This window comes from Clytia hemisphaerica, unplaced genomic scaffold (genome assembly GCF_902728285.1).
Source record: "Clytia hemisphaerica strain Z4C2 unplaced genomic scaffold, Clytia hemisphaerica genome assembly, whole genome shotgun sequence".
Lineage (NCBI taxonomy): Eukaryota > Metazoa > Cnidaria > Hydrozoa > Leptothecata > Clytiidae > Clytia > Clytia hemisphaerica.
In genome coordinates, this window is record NW_027104471.1 from 1,462,010 (window position 1) to 1,477,772 (window position 15,763).

Here is a 15,763-nt window from a genome sequence, read left to right on the forward strand (position 1 = left end):
TGAAGATTTCTTTTTACTTGGACCGTATCTTTTAGAAAATTATAGGGGATATCTTGGTAGGGAGGGTCTTTGCTGAGCAATCAAACTACCTTGGGGAAAAGTTGATCGGTTAAATCATGTCAAATATCTATGAATGCTGTTTGGAGGGTCTTTATATCTTATCGTGAACAGGCTTTTTTCGCGCCTTTACATTGTCTATTTCCAGATCTTTTGTCATAGACGATAACCAAAATGATAATTGACACGCTATAGTTATATGAGCAAAGGCATGTGTTTTCAACTTTTTTTTTTCTTCCTGCGAGTACTTTAATGCAATCTTCTGGAATATTGTCATTCTCCTAAGTTTAATTTTCTCTACAAATATATCCTGTCAAGATAAAAACAGCGAGAGGGTTGGATGCGAATTTAGCCTAGATAATTGTAACAATAACTTTCAGCCTGTAGTAGATTCATGCGCAATTTAGTCTTTAACTTTTTAGATTTTTTTCTCACAGACCCTCCAGTGGGAACATTGACGTCACTTTTAATTTTGAGGCTGTTGCAGTATTGTTGCGCAAGTAGACAAATTTGGTGTATGCAAGTCACCCTAAGTGATGAAAAATCGTGCGGTGGGCTAGTATAGGGTAAATGACTTCGGACTTGAGGTCAATTGTCAAGGCTAACGTCGTGTCCAACCCTCTCGTTGATTTTTTATAATAATAATAATAATGTTTTACAGATTTCCAGGCCACCGTGCAAGCACATGGGCCTCTATAAATCGCTCATACATTGGTTTGGTTTATTACAAAGGTTAACTTCAAACAGATATGCAACAATAGTGACAGTTTCAATCATACTCAAACATTTTCTCTTTCCAAGCTAGACCGAGGTTTTCTTTAAACTCTTGTATTGTAGATGATTTAACTACTTTTTCAGGTAGGCTATTCCACTGTTCAATGCCCCGATAGTAAAGGGAGTTGCTCTGTGGTCCACGGACACCATCGTTCCCGAAAATTCTTACCAGCTCAGAATTATGTGTTCTCATTGGTCTTATTCGTTGGTTAAATTTCTTAGGAACACACGATTTTTCATAGTGATTTAAATGTTTAAAGATCTCAACCATATCACTTACCGCACGCCTATATTTTAGACTTGGGATTCCAATTCTTTGTAGTCTGCTTTCATAACCTTTTTTCTTGATCTTTAATCACAACCCTGTAATACAATTGTCAATCACTTCACAGAAAATTGATTTGATGATTAATGCCATGTAGGTGGTCAATATTTTATCAAAAAGACCGATTATGAAATTGACAATACAGTTTTTAACAATGTAAACAATAAGATATATTTGTTAATTGCTTTTAATCATTTTATATTTACATGGCCGTACATGGATTATTAACCTTCTAGACTGGTCTTCACCTGGTCTCCGGCACAAGTGCCCTCGGTCAATATTTTCCTAGATAGACTTCTTTCCTTGTGTTTGTTTTCATTTAACATGTACACTTAATTAAGCACATTTTTATACATAACACTTTTTTGTTATTTTGAAAATATACATTTACTACTGTAATTAAATGTTTCTGATTTCAGTTTGTCTTTAATTTCTTAGAACTACAGGGTGGACAAAAATAATGTCACAAAACACTGTTCATAGAAAGTTTGAAAATACCAGTTTGTCTTTGTCTTCAAATTGCATTTTTGGACCTACCTCCGGGTGCCCCGGTGGAGGTTCTATAAATTAACCCATGTCCGTTCGTCCGTTCGTTCGTTCGTCCGTCTGTTACCAGCTTTTCTCAGGATTGGCTCATTAGTTTTTTCTGATTTTTTGCACAATGATGCAAAATGGCAATGCCCAGAACGTGACGGAGCCCGATTTTTGAGAAAAAATTTATTTGGGCAAATTTGGGCCAAAAACTACCTAAAAATAGGGTTTTTTGGACTTTGTGCAAAATCCTGTCATTACTTTTTTCTGATTTTTTGTACAAAGATGGAGGGCAAGATTCTCTAAAGAATGGCTGAAGTGTTTTTTCCCGGAAAATTCTTATTCGCCTTAAAAAACGGATTTTCGTATTTTGGGGGAAATTCCCTTTAACCAAATAAGAAAATATAGCTTTTCTCAGGATTGGCTCATTAGTTTTTTCTGATTTTTTGCACAATGATGCAAAATGGCAATGCCTAAAATGTGACGAAGCCAGATTTTCGAAAAAAAATATATTTGGGCAAATTTGGGCCAAAAACTGCCTAAAATAGGGTTTTTTGGACTTTGTGCAAAATCCTGTTATTACTTTTTTCTGATTTTTTGTACAAAGATGGGGTGCAAGATTCTCTAAAGAATGACTGAAGTGGTTTTTCCCGGGAAATTCTTATTCGACTTAAAAGATTTTCGTATTTTGGGGAAATTCCCTTTGACCAAATAAGAAAATATAGCTTTTCTCAATGTTGACTCATTATTTTTTTCTGATTTTTTGCACAATGATGCAAAATGGCAATGCTCAAAATGTGACGGAGCCAGATTTTTAAGGAAAATTATTTTGGGCAAATTTGGGCCAAAAACAGCTTAAAAGGTTTTTGAGCCTGAATGGTTTAAGTGATTTTCGTATTTGGGGAAATTCCTTTTTACCATTTTACATTATTCAACACACAAGCTTTATTTTTCCATTCTGAATTTTTGTACAATTATTGTCACTTTTTTCTTATTTTCATCTGATGTTAATCATTAGGTAGGTCCATTCAGCATGTTGCTTGTTTAATGTTCAGTGACAATGTATTCCTGAAGTATTTTTGTCATTTAAGGATACACTAGGTCTTTTGGAAGAATTTTGCTGAAAAAAATTTAATTAAGATTTTTTTTGATTTGATTTAAATGTAAAATTTGACGCTCTTTCCAATGATATATAGTGTTAAATGGAAAAAATTTTACATTGTCGCTAAAATTGATAAAATATTCACAGCTGAAACAGCCTTTTATCTTCTAAAAATTGAAATAGGCATAATTATTGAACGGGGCACTAATTCAACAAAATGAAGTACCGTTTTGCTCCTCAGAAGGAGGGCGCTTCAAGAAAACATGAATTTCATTCTACGAAGTTTATTCAATTTGGCATGTTAACTCCACAAAGTTTTATTGTACTTTTTGTAGAAAGCGTCACATCTATTATTTTCGGCGTCATTTTGAAAAAATAACTATATCATCCTTTTGCTAAGTTCTTCTGCTATCCAATCATATAAATCGTTTTAGCAAAAGAAAAAAGACTCAAAAAAGAATCTGTTTGGATAGTCTAAAGGTTTAAATGTACCCTTAAGAACCAAACCATTGTTCGTTGTTCTGTTTGACGCCCTTGCAAGTTTAAATCTTTCTATTCTCAAGAATGGTTTTCAAAAATATCTTGAACAATGGATTTTTTACGTCATGCCAATTTTTATATGCCATGCATTACACTGGGCAATCATGAAATGACGCGAAAAGGAAAAGAGAATCTCTACATATATTAAATCTATAGCACCAATTGCTCTGTGAGTTAGAAGAATTTTTCTTTGATTCTTTTTATTGTCCACCCTGTACGTATATTTCACCGAACCTAAACTTTTAAATGTTTTGACAATTTACAAGTCAACAAAGAAATTGAGTCAATTTGAGTCAAGATAAACTAAAATCTATGAGTTTTGGTATGGAACGTTTTTGAATCAAGAAATGCATACTTGTTCCAAATACCCAATGTTTTGCTAATACAATAACAGACGATGACCCTTTTCGCAGCAAAAAAAATAGTTTTTAGGTTATTTCTCTTAAAAAATTGGTAATAACATCACCATCATGAAATTTGGTAACTGAACCCTAAGAATGCCACTCCAGACATTTTTACCTGTAGATTGTCTATTTTCCCCCAAACCATACCAATACTTGAAATAATGGCAAACTTTTCCTAGGAGTTCACATAAGGCGAGACCTCCACAATGGTTACGCCAAGCAGGAAAAGAAAAATCAATAACTTCAAGTTACACCAACTCACTGATATAAAAAAGAAGCGTTCAAAAGAAATCGGTTTCAATCATCAGCAGCCTGTTCAAGAACAATCGACAACTGGATAAGAGAGTAGAGTCCCCTGCCACTCATCAATTCCAAACGTGCCAGTAAAATTGATGAACGAGGGAGTCAATGTTTGTTTTTTAAACGCAATTCTTCAAGGACTTGTGTCGATAAAGGGGTTTCGTGATTACCTGGAGCAAAGTGTCAATGAAAATCACATCACAAGAACAATAAAAGATTTGGACAACAAGATGAAAACACAAACAATCATCAAAACATATGTGCACATTAGGAGCTTAAATCTTGGGAACTACACATTTGGAACTCAGTGTGACGTTCCGAAGTGCCTTAATTACCTCTTTCTTCCCGTTACCTAGCATGTTTGATTTCACCATCAAGGAATCTATTGTATGTGAAAGCAGGCCTGGCATTTTTGGATACAGGGTGTAACAAAAGAGTTGAGAGAGACGAGAAGGAGAACATTTTATAATTAATTCCGAATGATACCAACAAACAGCAATCCGTGCAAGAGTTACTGGACATCCATTTCAACCCATACGGACTTCCACAAGAAGATTATTTTTGTGACATGCGATATGGTGGAGGGTTGGTCTAAAAAGCAGGGTAGCCAATTGGGCTAGGTTGTGGGGTACCTAAATATTTTACAGACCAGAATAGAAATACCGAAAATGAATGCATAGAACCACATTTTACTGACCAGGGAGCATGAATCTGATTGATACTTAGATTGATCATGTATGATTCCAAAGATAAACAAAGATATAAATTACCACGTGTTAATGCACGAGGAGTAAGAAATAGAGCTTCATTATAATAGAGCTATTTCAAAAGACCTCTTGTACCTATTATAAGCTGCCATATTTAAAAATTTTGAAAGGAATTAATTGTTTGAAACATCTAAACATGATTTAAATTAAACAATAGATTCAATAACAAAGGATTGTTAAGATATGACAAGATTAGAGATCATATGGCCTAAAGGCGATTCCAAAGCTATTATCATCGAATTACAGCTCCACGGAAATAACAATTAAAAACATAAATAAAATCTAAATCTAAAATATTAAAAACTGCTTTGTATATATTTTTTATTCGGGTCTGTAAATTTTCAATCGAAGCCAAGAAGGAAGACAAAATGGCGCCAGGTCTCTTGAGAAGTAACAAAGTTCAGTACATTTGGAAAAAAGGCTATTGTGGCTGAAGTTCGAAAGGAATCTTAAATTTTATTACATGGAATCATTAACAAGATGTTGTAATAGTTATTTCCACATTAAACAGGTTTCAGATTTCAAAAGTTTAGGCAAAAAGAGGTACCCCATAACCTAGCCCAATTGGCTACCCCATTGGCTACCCTGCTTTTTAGACCAACCCTATGGTGGATGTGGTAAACGTGGCCACTGTACCAAAGCGTCACTTCTTGCAGATGTTTCCGAATCATTGATCATACAGCTGAAATTATTCCGATATGATATCTATGGTGAAAGCCGGAAGATCTTTCCCAACATCATAATAGAAGAAAACATTAACTAACTATTAAAAATGTGTGGATTTTGAGAAGCTCTCTAAAAAATTTTATGAAAGTATTCCAGAAAGACTATTTAAAACTCCTTACCTTTGCAGACAACATCTTCACTGTATGAATAAAAAAAAGCGAGAGAAAGGATGGTGTGAGTGTTTTTTTTTTCTGCATATGTCTTTCAAAACATTCGATTGAAAAAGTCGCAATGCAGTAGCTTCAACAAACCTTTTTAGTTTGAAAAACAATTTGGTTCGGAAGAATTTCCGCGGGAATCGAAAAATTTCTAAAAAGGTCTTCGACTGCTAATAACATACTTGTTTGAAAAAAGTACAGGTCTTCGACCGCTAAATTAGGTCTTCGGCCGGTAAGAAAATCTGTGAATAAAAAATTTTAAGGTCTTTGGCCGTTAGCGCAGGTCTTCAGCCGCTAAATCGTGAAGAAATGTAAAATCAGGTCTTCGGCCGCTAAATCAAGTCCGCTGACGGAAATAAAACTTGCGACGCCACAAATGAATGCTGCTACAAAGAACGAAGAACACAGCAGGCTGGTGAGTTAGCTAAGCGATTCTCTCACAAAAGATTGGTCGATAGATGCGAAAGATTACACCCTACAGGTACCCCTGAATCACCAAAAAGACCGCGTCTACGATGCTGGTGGAAAAGAAAATAGATATCAGCCAAACGCCTTTCGCGTCATTGAAACAATATGTCCATAAAGGTCATTGGTATCCGCATGTGTGGAATGGTGCAACTAGGCTAATATATATTCGTGAAATGAGAAAGGTCTGAAAGTCAATGCCACCTGTTACAAAAAACATCTTGAGAAAAAACTCTTTCCTGAAACTGATCGCCTCGTTGGTAATAAATCGTGGATTTTCATCAAAAAAAGTGTCCCGTCTCATAGATCGAACCTAGTCCAACACTTTTTGGAAGAAAAGCCAAGCAAAAAGTTAGTCAAGTCTCCTAAATGGCCACCCGCATCCCTAGACTGTAGTCCACTTGACTATCACTTTTCGAATCTTGTCAAGGATAAAGGCTACGAGGATCGATTTGATAACCCATTCGCCAGTGAGGATGAATTAAAGAAGAGAATTAAAAATGTTTGGCCCGAGTGTGCCCGTAATGTGAAAAAAATTCGTAAGGCTTTGAAGCAGTTCACCCCACGTTTGAATACTGTACATGAAATGAATGGTGAATGTATCAAGATGCATTTTGGCTGAATTGTTTACTTACGATATTATTTTTCAATTGTGTATCCAAAAGAAATATATCTTTTTTATTTAAACAGTAAAATCATTGGCTTCTTAACCCTTAAAGTGCCACGTTAATTTTTTTCTAAGTTTTTTAAAGAAAATCGCTAGTTCAAACTTTAAAGGCTTATATCTCCAGATCTAGAAGGAGTTAGAAACTCGTTTATAGTCCGTTGGATAGCTTAGAGTCTCCCCTTTCTTTTAGACGCCGCTAGATTTAGGAAGGGCGGGGTGGGCGGTGGCTAAGGGGGGGGGGACCTGACTGAATGATAGAAAGGTGCCGAGTGGTAAAACTTTAAACTAATTCGCTGGAAGACAGAATCAAGTTAATCAGGGCCAAATTTGGAGGTTCTTGGATCACTCGTTGACCAAAAATCGTCATAACGATCAAAATCTTAAAAAAGTGGATAATTGTCAAATTTTTGCATTTTTTTGACTTTTTAGCTTAAAATCTTGCCGAAAAGACTCACTTTTGATTTTTTTTGCTTGACCCTGAAGCCCAATACGATTCCTATGAGTTAAACCAAAAATGAAGATTTCTAAACTCAAACTGGACATTACAGGAAGGCTTCGCCTTCCTACATAGCCTATGTCTGATATATACGACATTGGCACTTAAAGGGTTAATAAAAAGAAGAAAAGTTTGTAATTTTATTTGGTATGACGTCAATTTTTTTTGCAATTCATGCTAGCTATAAAATCTGATGATAATGAACTCAACTCATTAAAATTATCTTAGAAATACGGTAAGGATTTATTGGCTAAAATTTCATAGGTAAACTCTTCTTTTTCAAAACTTCAAATTAAATTCAATTTACGTTGCGTTTTTGTTGGACCACCGGGTATTTTTAGCATTTATCTATCACTTTCAGATAGCAAATGACAAGCATATGGCAACTGAAGTATTACGCCTTGATTTATTCGAAAAAGCTGTGGCAATCCAATATATTTTTTGTATCGATGTCTTCAGGGCTTTAACATCAAATGGGACAGTCAATCATTCAAAACATTCGATCTAAAATTCGAATGTTTTCTACGTGTTTAAAACTAAGTTGCACTTTTTTAATTCATAATCTTCCAAATGTTAGGTTGCAAACTCATGCAAACTTTTGGTAAAACAGAGTGTCGATATGGGTCGACCAAAGTCAAGTAAATCCAAATCCGAATTGAATTCTTCAATGGGATAAACCTTAGCGGGGATAAATTTCGCGTATTTCGCGTATTTGGGTGTCATCCGCGAAATTAAGACCCAATGGAAATTTGGAAGGGCATCATCCGCGAAATATTTCCAAACAAAACTCAAAATATGTCCAATAGATACTTTTTGAATGTTTACTGGCATCAAAGAAGCGCCAAACATATGTATTTCAACAACCAACATGCATGATTTGACAGTAAAAGTAACAAAATCGTGATAATATTGCCGACCGCGAAATAAGTCCCCGCAAAAGTTTATCCCATTAAAGTAAGGAGTATTTGAAGCGCTATCGTGAAAAGAACGCAGAGAAATACAAGAAACATGACAACGAACGAAAAAAATTAAAATTACGTCATACGTGGAGCCTGGAAAGTACAAAGAACATCTGGTAAAGGACAGACAAAGGAAACAAGAATATCGGGAGAAGAAAAAACGTGAACAAGCGCGTGAACAAGAGAAAGCACAACCGCAGAATGATGAAGCTTCCTCATCTTCTAGCAGTCCGCCAGCTTTCCGCATCAAGCAATCACTACAAAGAAGTGCCAAGAAAGTCGAGAGGCTTTGCCGAAAGCCCTCGCAAAAAATCATGCGTATCCAGCCGAACAAGAAAAGGGGCCGGAAAGAAAAGGTCCTTAGTGACGAATAACTTAAGTACCTTGACGATTTTTTTGAAAGACTGGATATAACTTACACCAACCCTGGTTGGAAAGACCACGTTTATCTTGGTAAATTAGACGGTAAGAAATTGTTTGCTCAAAAATGGTATCTCCTTTGGACATCCTTGTCATATTAGGTTACTTTTGAGAAAAAATTCCTTTGATGACATCACTAATCATCCCCAAAGTGAACAAAAACAGAAAGTTTCCTTTGTTCTTTTGAATAGCTATTACATTCTATCAAAGGCTTTAGAAAAAAGTTCCCTGAGTCTAAAATGCTTATTTTATCCTAAATATTCAATAAATTACGGTTTAAACGATATATTTGACCACAGAAGTAATAAAAAGTTAGATGAAATAAAACTTTTCTGTAATAGCTAACCAAACTCTATAGAAATTTCTTTAAAATCGGCCTTCTTTGATTACTAATCATTGATAGCAAAAATCAGTCAGGATATAGATTATAAGAACTGTAGTAAAGTTATTCTGTCCAACGAAACCGAATTTTTTTCGAGTAACAATTTCTTTATAGTTTTAAAAGAAGTTTGACATTTTATCAGTAAACTTTCGAGAGGTAAACTTCTTAAAATTTTGCGAATTCTTTGTTGTTTGTGGAAGTTTCTTTGCTATAAATATCTTAATATCTAAAATAACAGCTGCCTCAAAATTTTAATAGAATAAAGTGGAAAGGTTGGCATTAGTAAATTCTTATAAATTAATAAAATTCGCCGAGGATTCCCTGAGCAGCGAACATTTCAAATTCGATGTTCTGTGCGATGTTCATGCAAGGTTTTCTAATGTTTTCTCAACAAAACTGTCACCACACCATGAACAAATTAAAAGTGTAGCATGATTTTATCAAAATTCTCTTCGACTTAAGTATTCCCATAAGTGAAAGCAAAATTAATGGCTTTCTCCCAAAGCAACAGTTTGCTATCAATGATACAATACAATAGAATAGTAGGAGTGGTATCTCTATCTATATTCTTATTACCTCCATGAGTTGACATGAAAAATAAACTTGTATTAGAAATGTGTCAATTTTAGTGACAACTTACTGTCAGAAATGTCATCATGCTTAAGGTGTTAAAGTTTTTAGGTGTCAATTTCTTTTAATTTTGAAGCTTGATAAAAGTTAGGAATTTACAGAGAATTTCATGCCAAAAAAGGTCTATTATTTCAGGACCTTATAACATTATCATCCCAAACAGAAACAGCCCCCCCCCCCCCACTAAGTACGGATAGGGCTAAGCTAAACTCTTACTGCCGTTTTAAACATTGCCACAAAAAAAGTTTGTACATGGTAAGCAATTTTCAAGGCATAAATCTGCTTAATAGCAGTATCACAGGCAAAAGTTTAACAAATTTACAGCGAAAAAGGTGGAAAAATTGCGCCACATTCAAAAATTTTACAATTTGCATTGTTAAATGGCGGTCGCAGTTAAACTTTGCTGGTATCTGTAGAAACCCCCTAAATTGCAGCCTTCAAAGGAAATTGAAAATTAAAAGACCCCCCCCCCCCTCCTAGGAAAATTGCTGCAGTTTGACTTTGAAAAATTGGGCATTTTGACTTCTATGACAGTGTACATTTTTCAGAATGGACAAGAGTTTCAATCTTAAATATTGTGTATTTCACAAAACAACTCAAAGTTACAGTATATTTCTATTCTATTATTATCATCATCTGTTGCTTATTCACAAAGGAAATCCTTATATTTAGAACTTCTGCTTCATCTGACCCAGGTTTAAAGATAAGGGAGTAAGATAAGGGCTTCTGGCATAATATTGGTAATTTACAAATATTATTACTTTTTCAGGTGTTACACTCAAAGGATATATCGATGACCTTTTCACCAGTCAAATTGTCAAGATACTGTTAATATATACCAGGTTACACCGTATCTACGTTGTTTAATATATCTTTCAAGTTTTTGTTCCGTATTTTATTTCCATAATAGCATATTAACTGCGCAGAATATTCTAGTTAATATAAGCACGATTTCTGAACAAAGAACTTGCTTTTGCTGAGCATATTCAAGTACTTGATAAACGTTTTATATCCTTGATAATGAGAGATGATGGACGTAAATCATTCCAAATACTTCGAGAACATTATGCAGGCAGTGGTAAGCCTCGAATTATCACACTTTATACCCAGCTCACTTTTCTGAAGAAAAAACCTACTGAAACCATTACCGACTACGTTTTACGAGCAGAATCTGCAGCAAATGCACTACGTATGTCAAAAGAGACGGTAAGCGATGGCCTTCTTGTTGCCATGGTCGTTAAAGGGCTACCAGACGAGAACCAATCATTCATAGCAATCACAACCCAATCCGAAGAAATCATCTAAAATGTTCGAAAATTTAAACAAACACAAACCCCGGGGGGGGGGGCACTTAGGCAAAAATGGATGATGGGTATGTGCGGACGGTTAGGGTCGGTTTTTTCACCTTTCAAAGTCTCTCTAAGGGTCGGAAAAATCAGAAAATTCAAGATTTTAAGAAAATTTTTTGATTTTCAGAGAAAAAATTGTAATAAAGTCTCTGTAAGGGTATGACTTTTTTCAAAAATCGAAAAAAAAAATTCAAAAAGTCTTTCTAAGGGTCACCTTTTCAGCAAAAATCAGTCTCTCTATGGGTCGGTTTTCAGAGGTCCCGTCCGCACACACCCCTCATTCGCCAACCCTAGTACCCCCCCCCCGGGACATAAACACTGAAAATGCCGGATCTCAACGTTCTGCTTCTGGACAAGCACCTGATAAAAACTCTGTCACGAAAATCAACGACCAGTATCATCGTTCTAAAGTTACATGTTACAGTTGTGGAATCCCAGGACACAAATCACCAAATTGCAAAGCAGAATGAAAAATATTGTTCCCACTGCAAGTCTTCAACGCATTCCGAATCAAATTGTCGAAAAATTAAAAAGCATTCATCCAAGAAAGCAGGAAATCTTGACAAAGCCGATCATAGTTTTGCATTTAAATGTGATAACGACAACAATAATTTGAAACTTATGTCTGATATTGATACCTTTTTAGTGGATTGTGGTGCCATATCACACATGGTCAAAACCGATGCAAATTTTATATCTACCGATGACAATTTCAAGCCAGAAAACCATTACATCGAGCTTTCAGATGGATCTCTTGTCAATAATTTAGCAAAAATAAGAGGGACAGTGTTAATCTTTTTGCGTACATTTGACAATAAGATTGTTTAAGCAACACTGGAAAATACCCTTTATGTACCTTCACTTCCACAATCCATATTTTCAGTTAGACGAGCACTTGAAAAAGGAGCCAAAGTAATTTTTAATGGTGACAAATCAACCCTTATTTGCAATGGAATGTCTTTTCCCTTTGTACAGCATGCTCGCCTCTACTACTTATGCAAATCGTCAGAAAATACCAGTCGTAAAGAAAGTCTTGAAACATGGCACAGAATTTTGGGACATTGTAATTTATCTGATATCAAAAGTCTAGAAAATGTGGTTCAAGGAATGACCATTACAGAGTCAAAGCCATTCCATTGTGAAACATGTGCTTTATCTAAACAAACAAACACTCGAAATGTTAATCCAGACATCAGAGCAACCAAACCCACACTGTTCTTGCTGTGGACCCAGTCACCAAAGAGGGATACTGATATGCCTTGATCTTCGTCGATGATTACTCAAGCTGTTCATTTACCTACTTTCTCAAAGAGAAGTCAGATGCTATGAAAGCCACCGAAAAGTTCTTTGCAGACACCAGTCCATATGGTAAGATAGAGCCATTGAACTTTCATACAGAAATTATTCCCAATGGAGATACGGAACAAGTTCGAAGTGATGATGGACGGGAGTACATCTCTGAAGAATTTAAAACACTGCTCAGTTTTTCGTAATATAAAACATGAGCTTACATCACCATACTCTCCGCACCAAAATGGTATCTCCAAAAGAAATTGGCGTACTCTGTTCGAGATGGCCCCTGCACTCCTCATCGATTCAGGCCTACCAAAATATCTATGGACCTACGCATTGATGACCGCAACACACATCAGAAATCGATGCTACGTTCAACGCATCAAGACCACTCTTCGCAGCCTCATCACAGGACGAAAACTGTTTCCCAGCTACACATCTTTGGTACCGTGTGTTACTCATACAACCACAACTACGTGAAGAAGCTCGATCCACGTTGCAAGAAGGTTATTTTGTGGGCTACGATCGAAACAGCCCATCCTTTCTCGTCTACTACCCTGAAAACAGAACAGTCATTAAACATAGACTTTACAGATCGTTTCGAGCACAATGATGATGCATCTGAGCCTGATTTCCATATTGAACCAGCCAACCAAGCTGATTTTAAGGTCGATGCCGAAAATCATGAAATCAAAGCAGAACCAGTCAGAGCTGAACCATCACAACCAAAGTCGTATCCTTTAAAGAACAGACCGCAGCAACCCAAAGTCGAAGACAAGGATTTTGTCAACCACGTCCACATTGATTTTTGTTCATCACCGTTCATCAAATAGATGTCAAAACAGCTTTTCTACACGCACCAACCGATGAAGACATCTAAGTATGTCAACCAACCGGTTTTGCCGTCAAAAACAAAGTTTGGAAATTGCAGAAATCGCTACTCGAGTGACTTAGGGCAAGTCTCAAAAACCTAACAGTAACAGTAATCGTAAATTAGCTCTAACTCTATAAGTACATGTCCAATCTTTCCCAAATTTGAACCAAACATGCATCTAACTGAAATGTAACTTTTAGAAAAATGGAAAAATTTGATGACGTCAGCGAAAAAATGCATTTTTCTTTTTTTTTGCATTTTTTGCTGACGTCATCAAAATTAAAAAAAAAATTTTCAATGAAAAGTTTGGCACAATTAAGATGCATCTTTGGTCCAAATTTGACAAAGATTCGACATGTACTTATAGAGTTAGAGCTAATTTACGCTTTATGATGTCATAATTTGATGACGTCATAATTTACACTTTCTTTAATGATTAATTTTTAGGTTGATATTTAATTACTTAACAACCAGGTCCTGAAACCTTATGGATTAGGTCATCTAAAAATCCATAAGTGAATCCCTGAGAATGGGTGCTATTGGTCGCGGATTCGGGATTTGTGATTTTTAGAAATCTAGACATGCCCTAACTCACCCGAGTATATGGCCTAAAGCAAAGTGGCCGCAACTGGCACAAACTCTTACATGATTATGTTGTCAATGAACTTAACTTCAAACAGTCTGAATCCGATCCATGTCTCTTCTCAAAACGTAACGAGAGAGAGACACAGTCATTCTACTAGTTTGGGTCGATTATATTATTATAGCAACAAATACAATGCAGCTCCTGAAATCAATCAAAGAAAGCTTATCTACGAAATTCGAGATGAAAGATCTTGAACACCAAGATGGAACTATCACTATGTCTCAAAGTCACTACTTAGAGAACATTCTAAAATTTTTGGTTTTAATCACTGTAGACCAAAAACGACACCGTGTGAACAGAACATCAATTCGTACGATGAAGCCACACACCAAACATACAACAATCACCAATATCGTCAGATGGTTGGAAGCCTAATATATGCGATGAACTGTACCCGACCTGATCTATCGTTTGTCGTAACCAAATTATCTCAAAATCTTTCCTGTCCGGATCCTGGAGATTGTGCAATGATAAAACATGTCTTCCAGTACATCAACAAGACTGTTGATCACAAGTTGACATTCCGAAAGTCGTCAACCCCTCTCCGTGTTCATGCATTTAGCGACGCCGATTGGGCTACATCTGTGGAAGACCGCCGAAGCGTTACCGGATACTCAATCAGTCTCAACCCAGAAGGTCCTGCTGTCAGTTGGAAGTCTAAAAAGCAGTCGTCTGTCGTTTATCAATAATTATCGTCAAAAATGACAATCAGGAAATAAGACTTTAACGCCATTTCATTGACAGCAGTGTCTATTTTTGTGGCATTAACTTTACACTCTTGTTTACAACCCAATTTCTGCTGCTTTACGCAAAAATTGTTGTCAATCTTAATGGTGCTATCATCATACTCTGTTGCATTGGTGATGTATACTCCTACTACATTTCATTTCGTTCTCCTTCCTCCAATATTCTTCGTTTGGCATTAGAGTGACAAAAAACTCTCCAGACAGTTTTATCCTCCAATTTGAGGCTCCTATCACAGTACGATTTCGAGTATCTGTTTAATTCCTATTCGAAGGAGGTTGATTTAGACAAAAACTTCAGACATTAGCATCTAGAAATCATAACATTCCCGAATGAAATGGTAGGATATCAATATGCTTCGCTTTCGTATGCTTCACAGGGTTTTTTACGAGTGCTATTGCATTTAAGAGCCATTTTCTGTAAAAATCAGACAAAATCAGGCAGGTCGAGGAAGTGATATCCTCAGATTTTGCCAATTTTTGGATATTTTGCTCAAATACATGAAAATAACATCCTGTGAAAATTTTTTTGAAAAATCTTTTTTCGTTCCCAAGATATGGGCCTTTAAAATTTGTGCCAATTTGCCCAAAAAAGTGCATTTTTGATAAATCTTTGACTTCAAGAGCAATTTTAGACATGATCAAGCTCAAGATTCATTTCAAAACATATTTTCCTGGAAGAGATCCATGGGTACTTTGAAAAAATGGCATTTTGAGAAAAGTCTTTTGACCCTATGGCTAGAAATCATTGCCTGAAATCACAACATTTCTAATTTTGAATAGATTTTGAGAGCAATTAGCTGCCTTGGCCACAAGTGTCACATTGATATTTTTGTATATTTCTGAAGTCTTTATGGTCATCTTTAACTTTCAATTGAAATTGTCATGTGACACTTAAGGCCACGCCCTAAAATGGCGGTTAAACATAGCTTTTCGCTCAATTTTTAGTATTTTCAATGAGCTTTTAAAGCCATGGCCCTAAGTTCCACCACTGAAACAAACCATTTTTAGTTAGTGTTTTGGCCATATTACCCAATCCTAAAATCAAACCCATGTGTTCTAATACCATTTTTGCACAATTTATCTTTAAAATCTTTTTAAGTCATCAAGACTTAGCCAATTTTTCCCTTAGCAATGCATTGTTTTTCCCTAGCA

General features: G+C 35.8%; 1 protein-coding gene across 1 annotated transcript; it reads left to right on the forward strand.

The window, feature by feature from the left end:
- The first annotated feature begins 13,178 nt into the window (after positions 1 to 13,178).
- Positions 13,179 to 14,554, forward strand: LOC136821236 (uncharacterized). Its single transcript, XM_067077466.1, has 2 exons — positions 13,179 to 13,225; positions 14,140 to 14,554. Exons 1-2 carry the CDS (start codon positions 13,179 to 13,181, stop codon positions 14,552 to 14,554), a joined length of 462 nt encoding a protein of 153 aa, XP_066933567.1.
- The last annotated feature ends 1,209 nt before the right edge of the window (positions 14,555 to 15,763 follow it).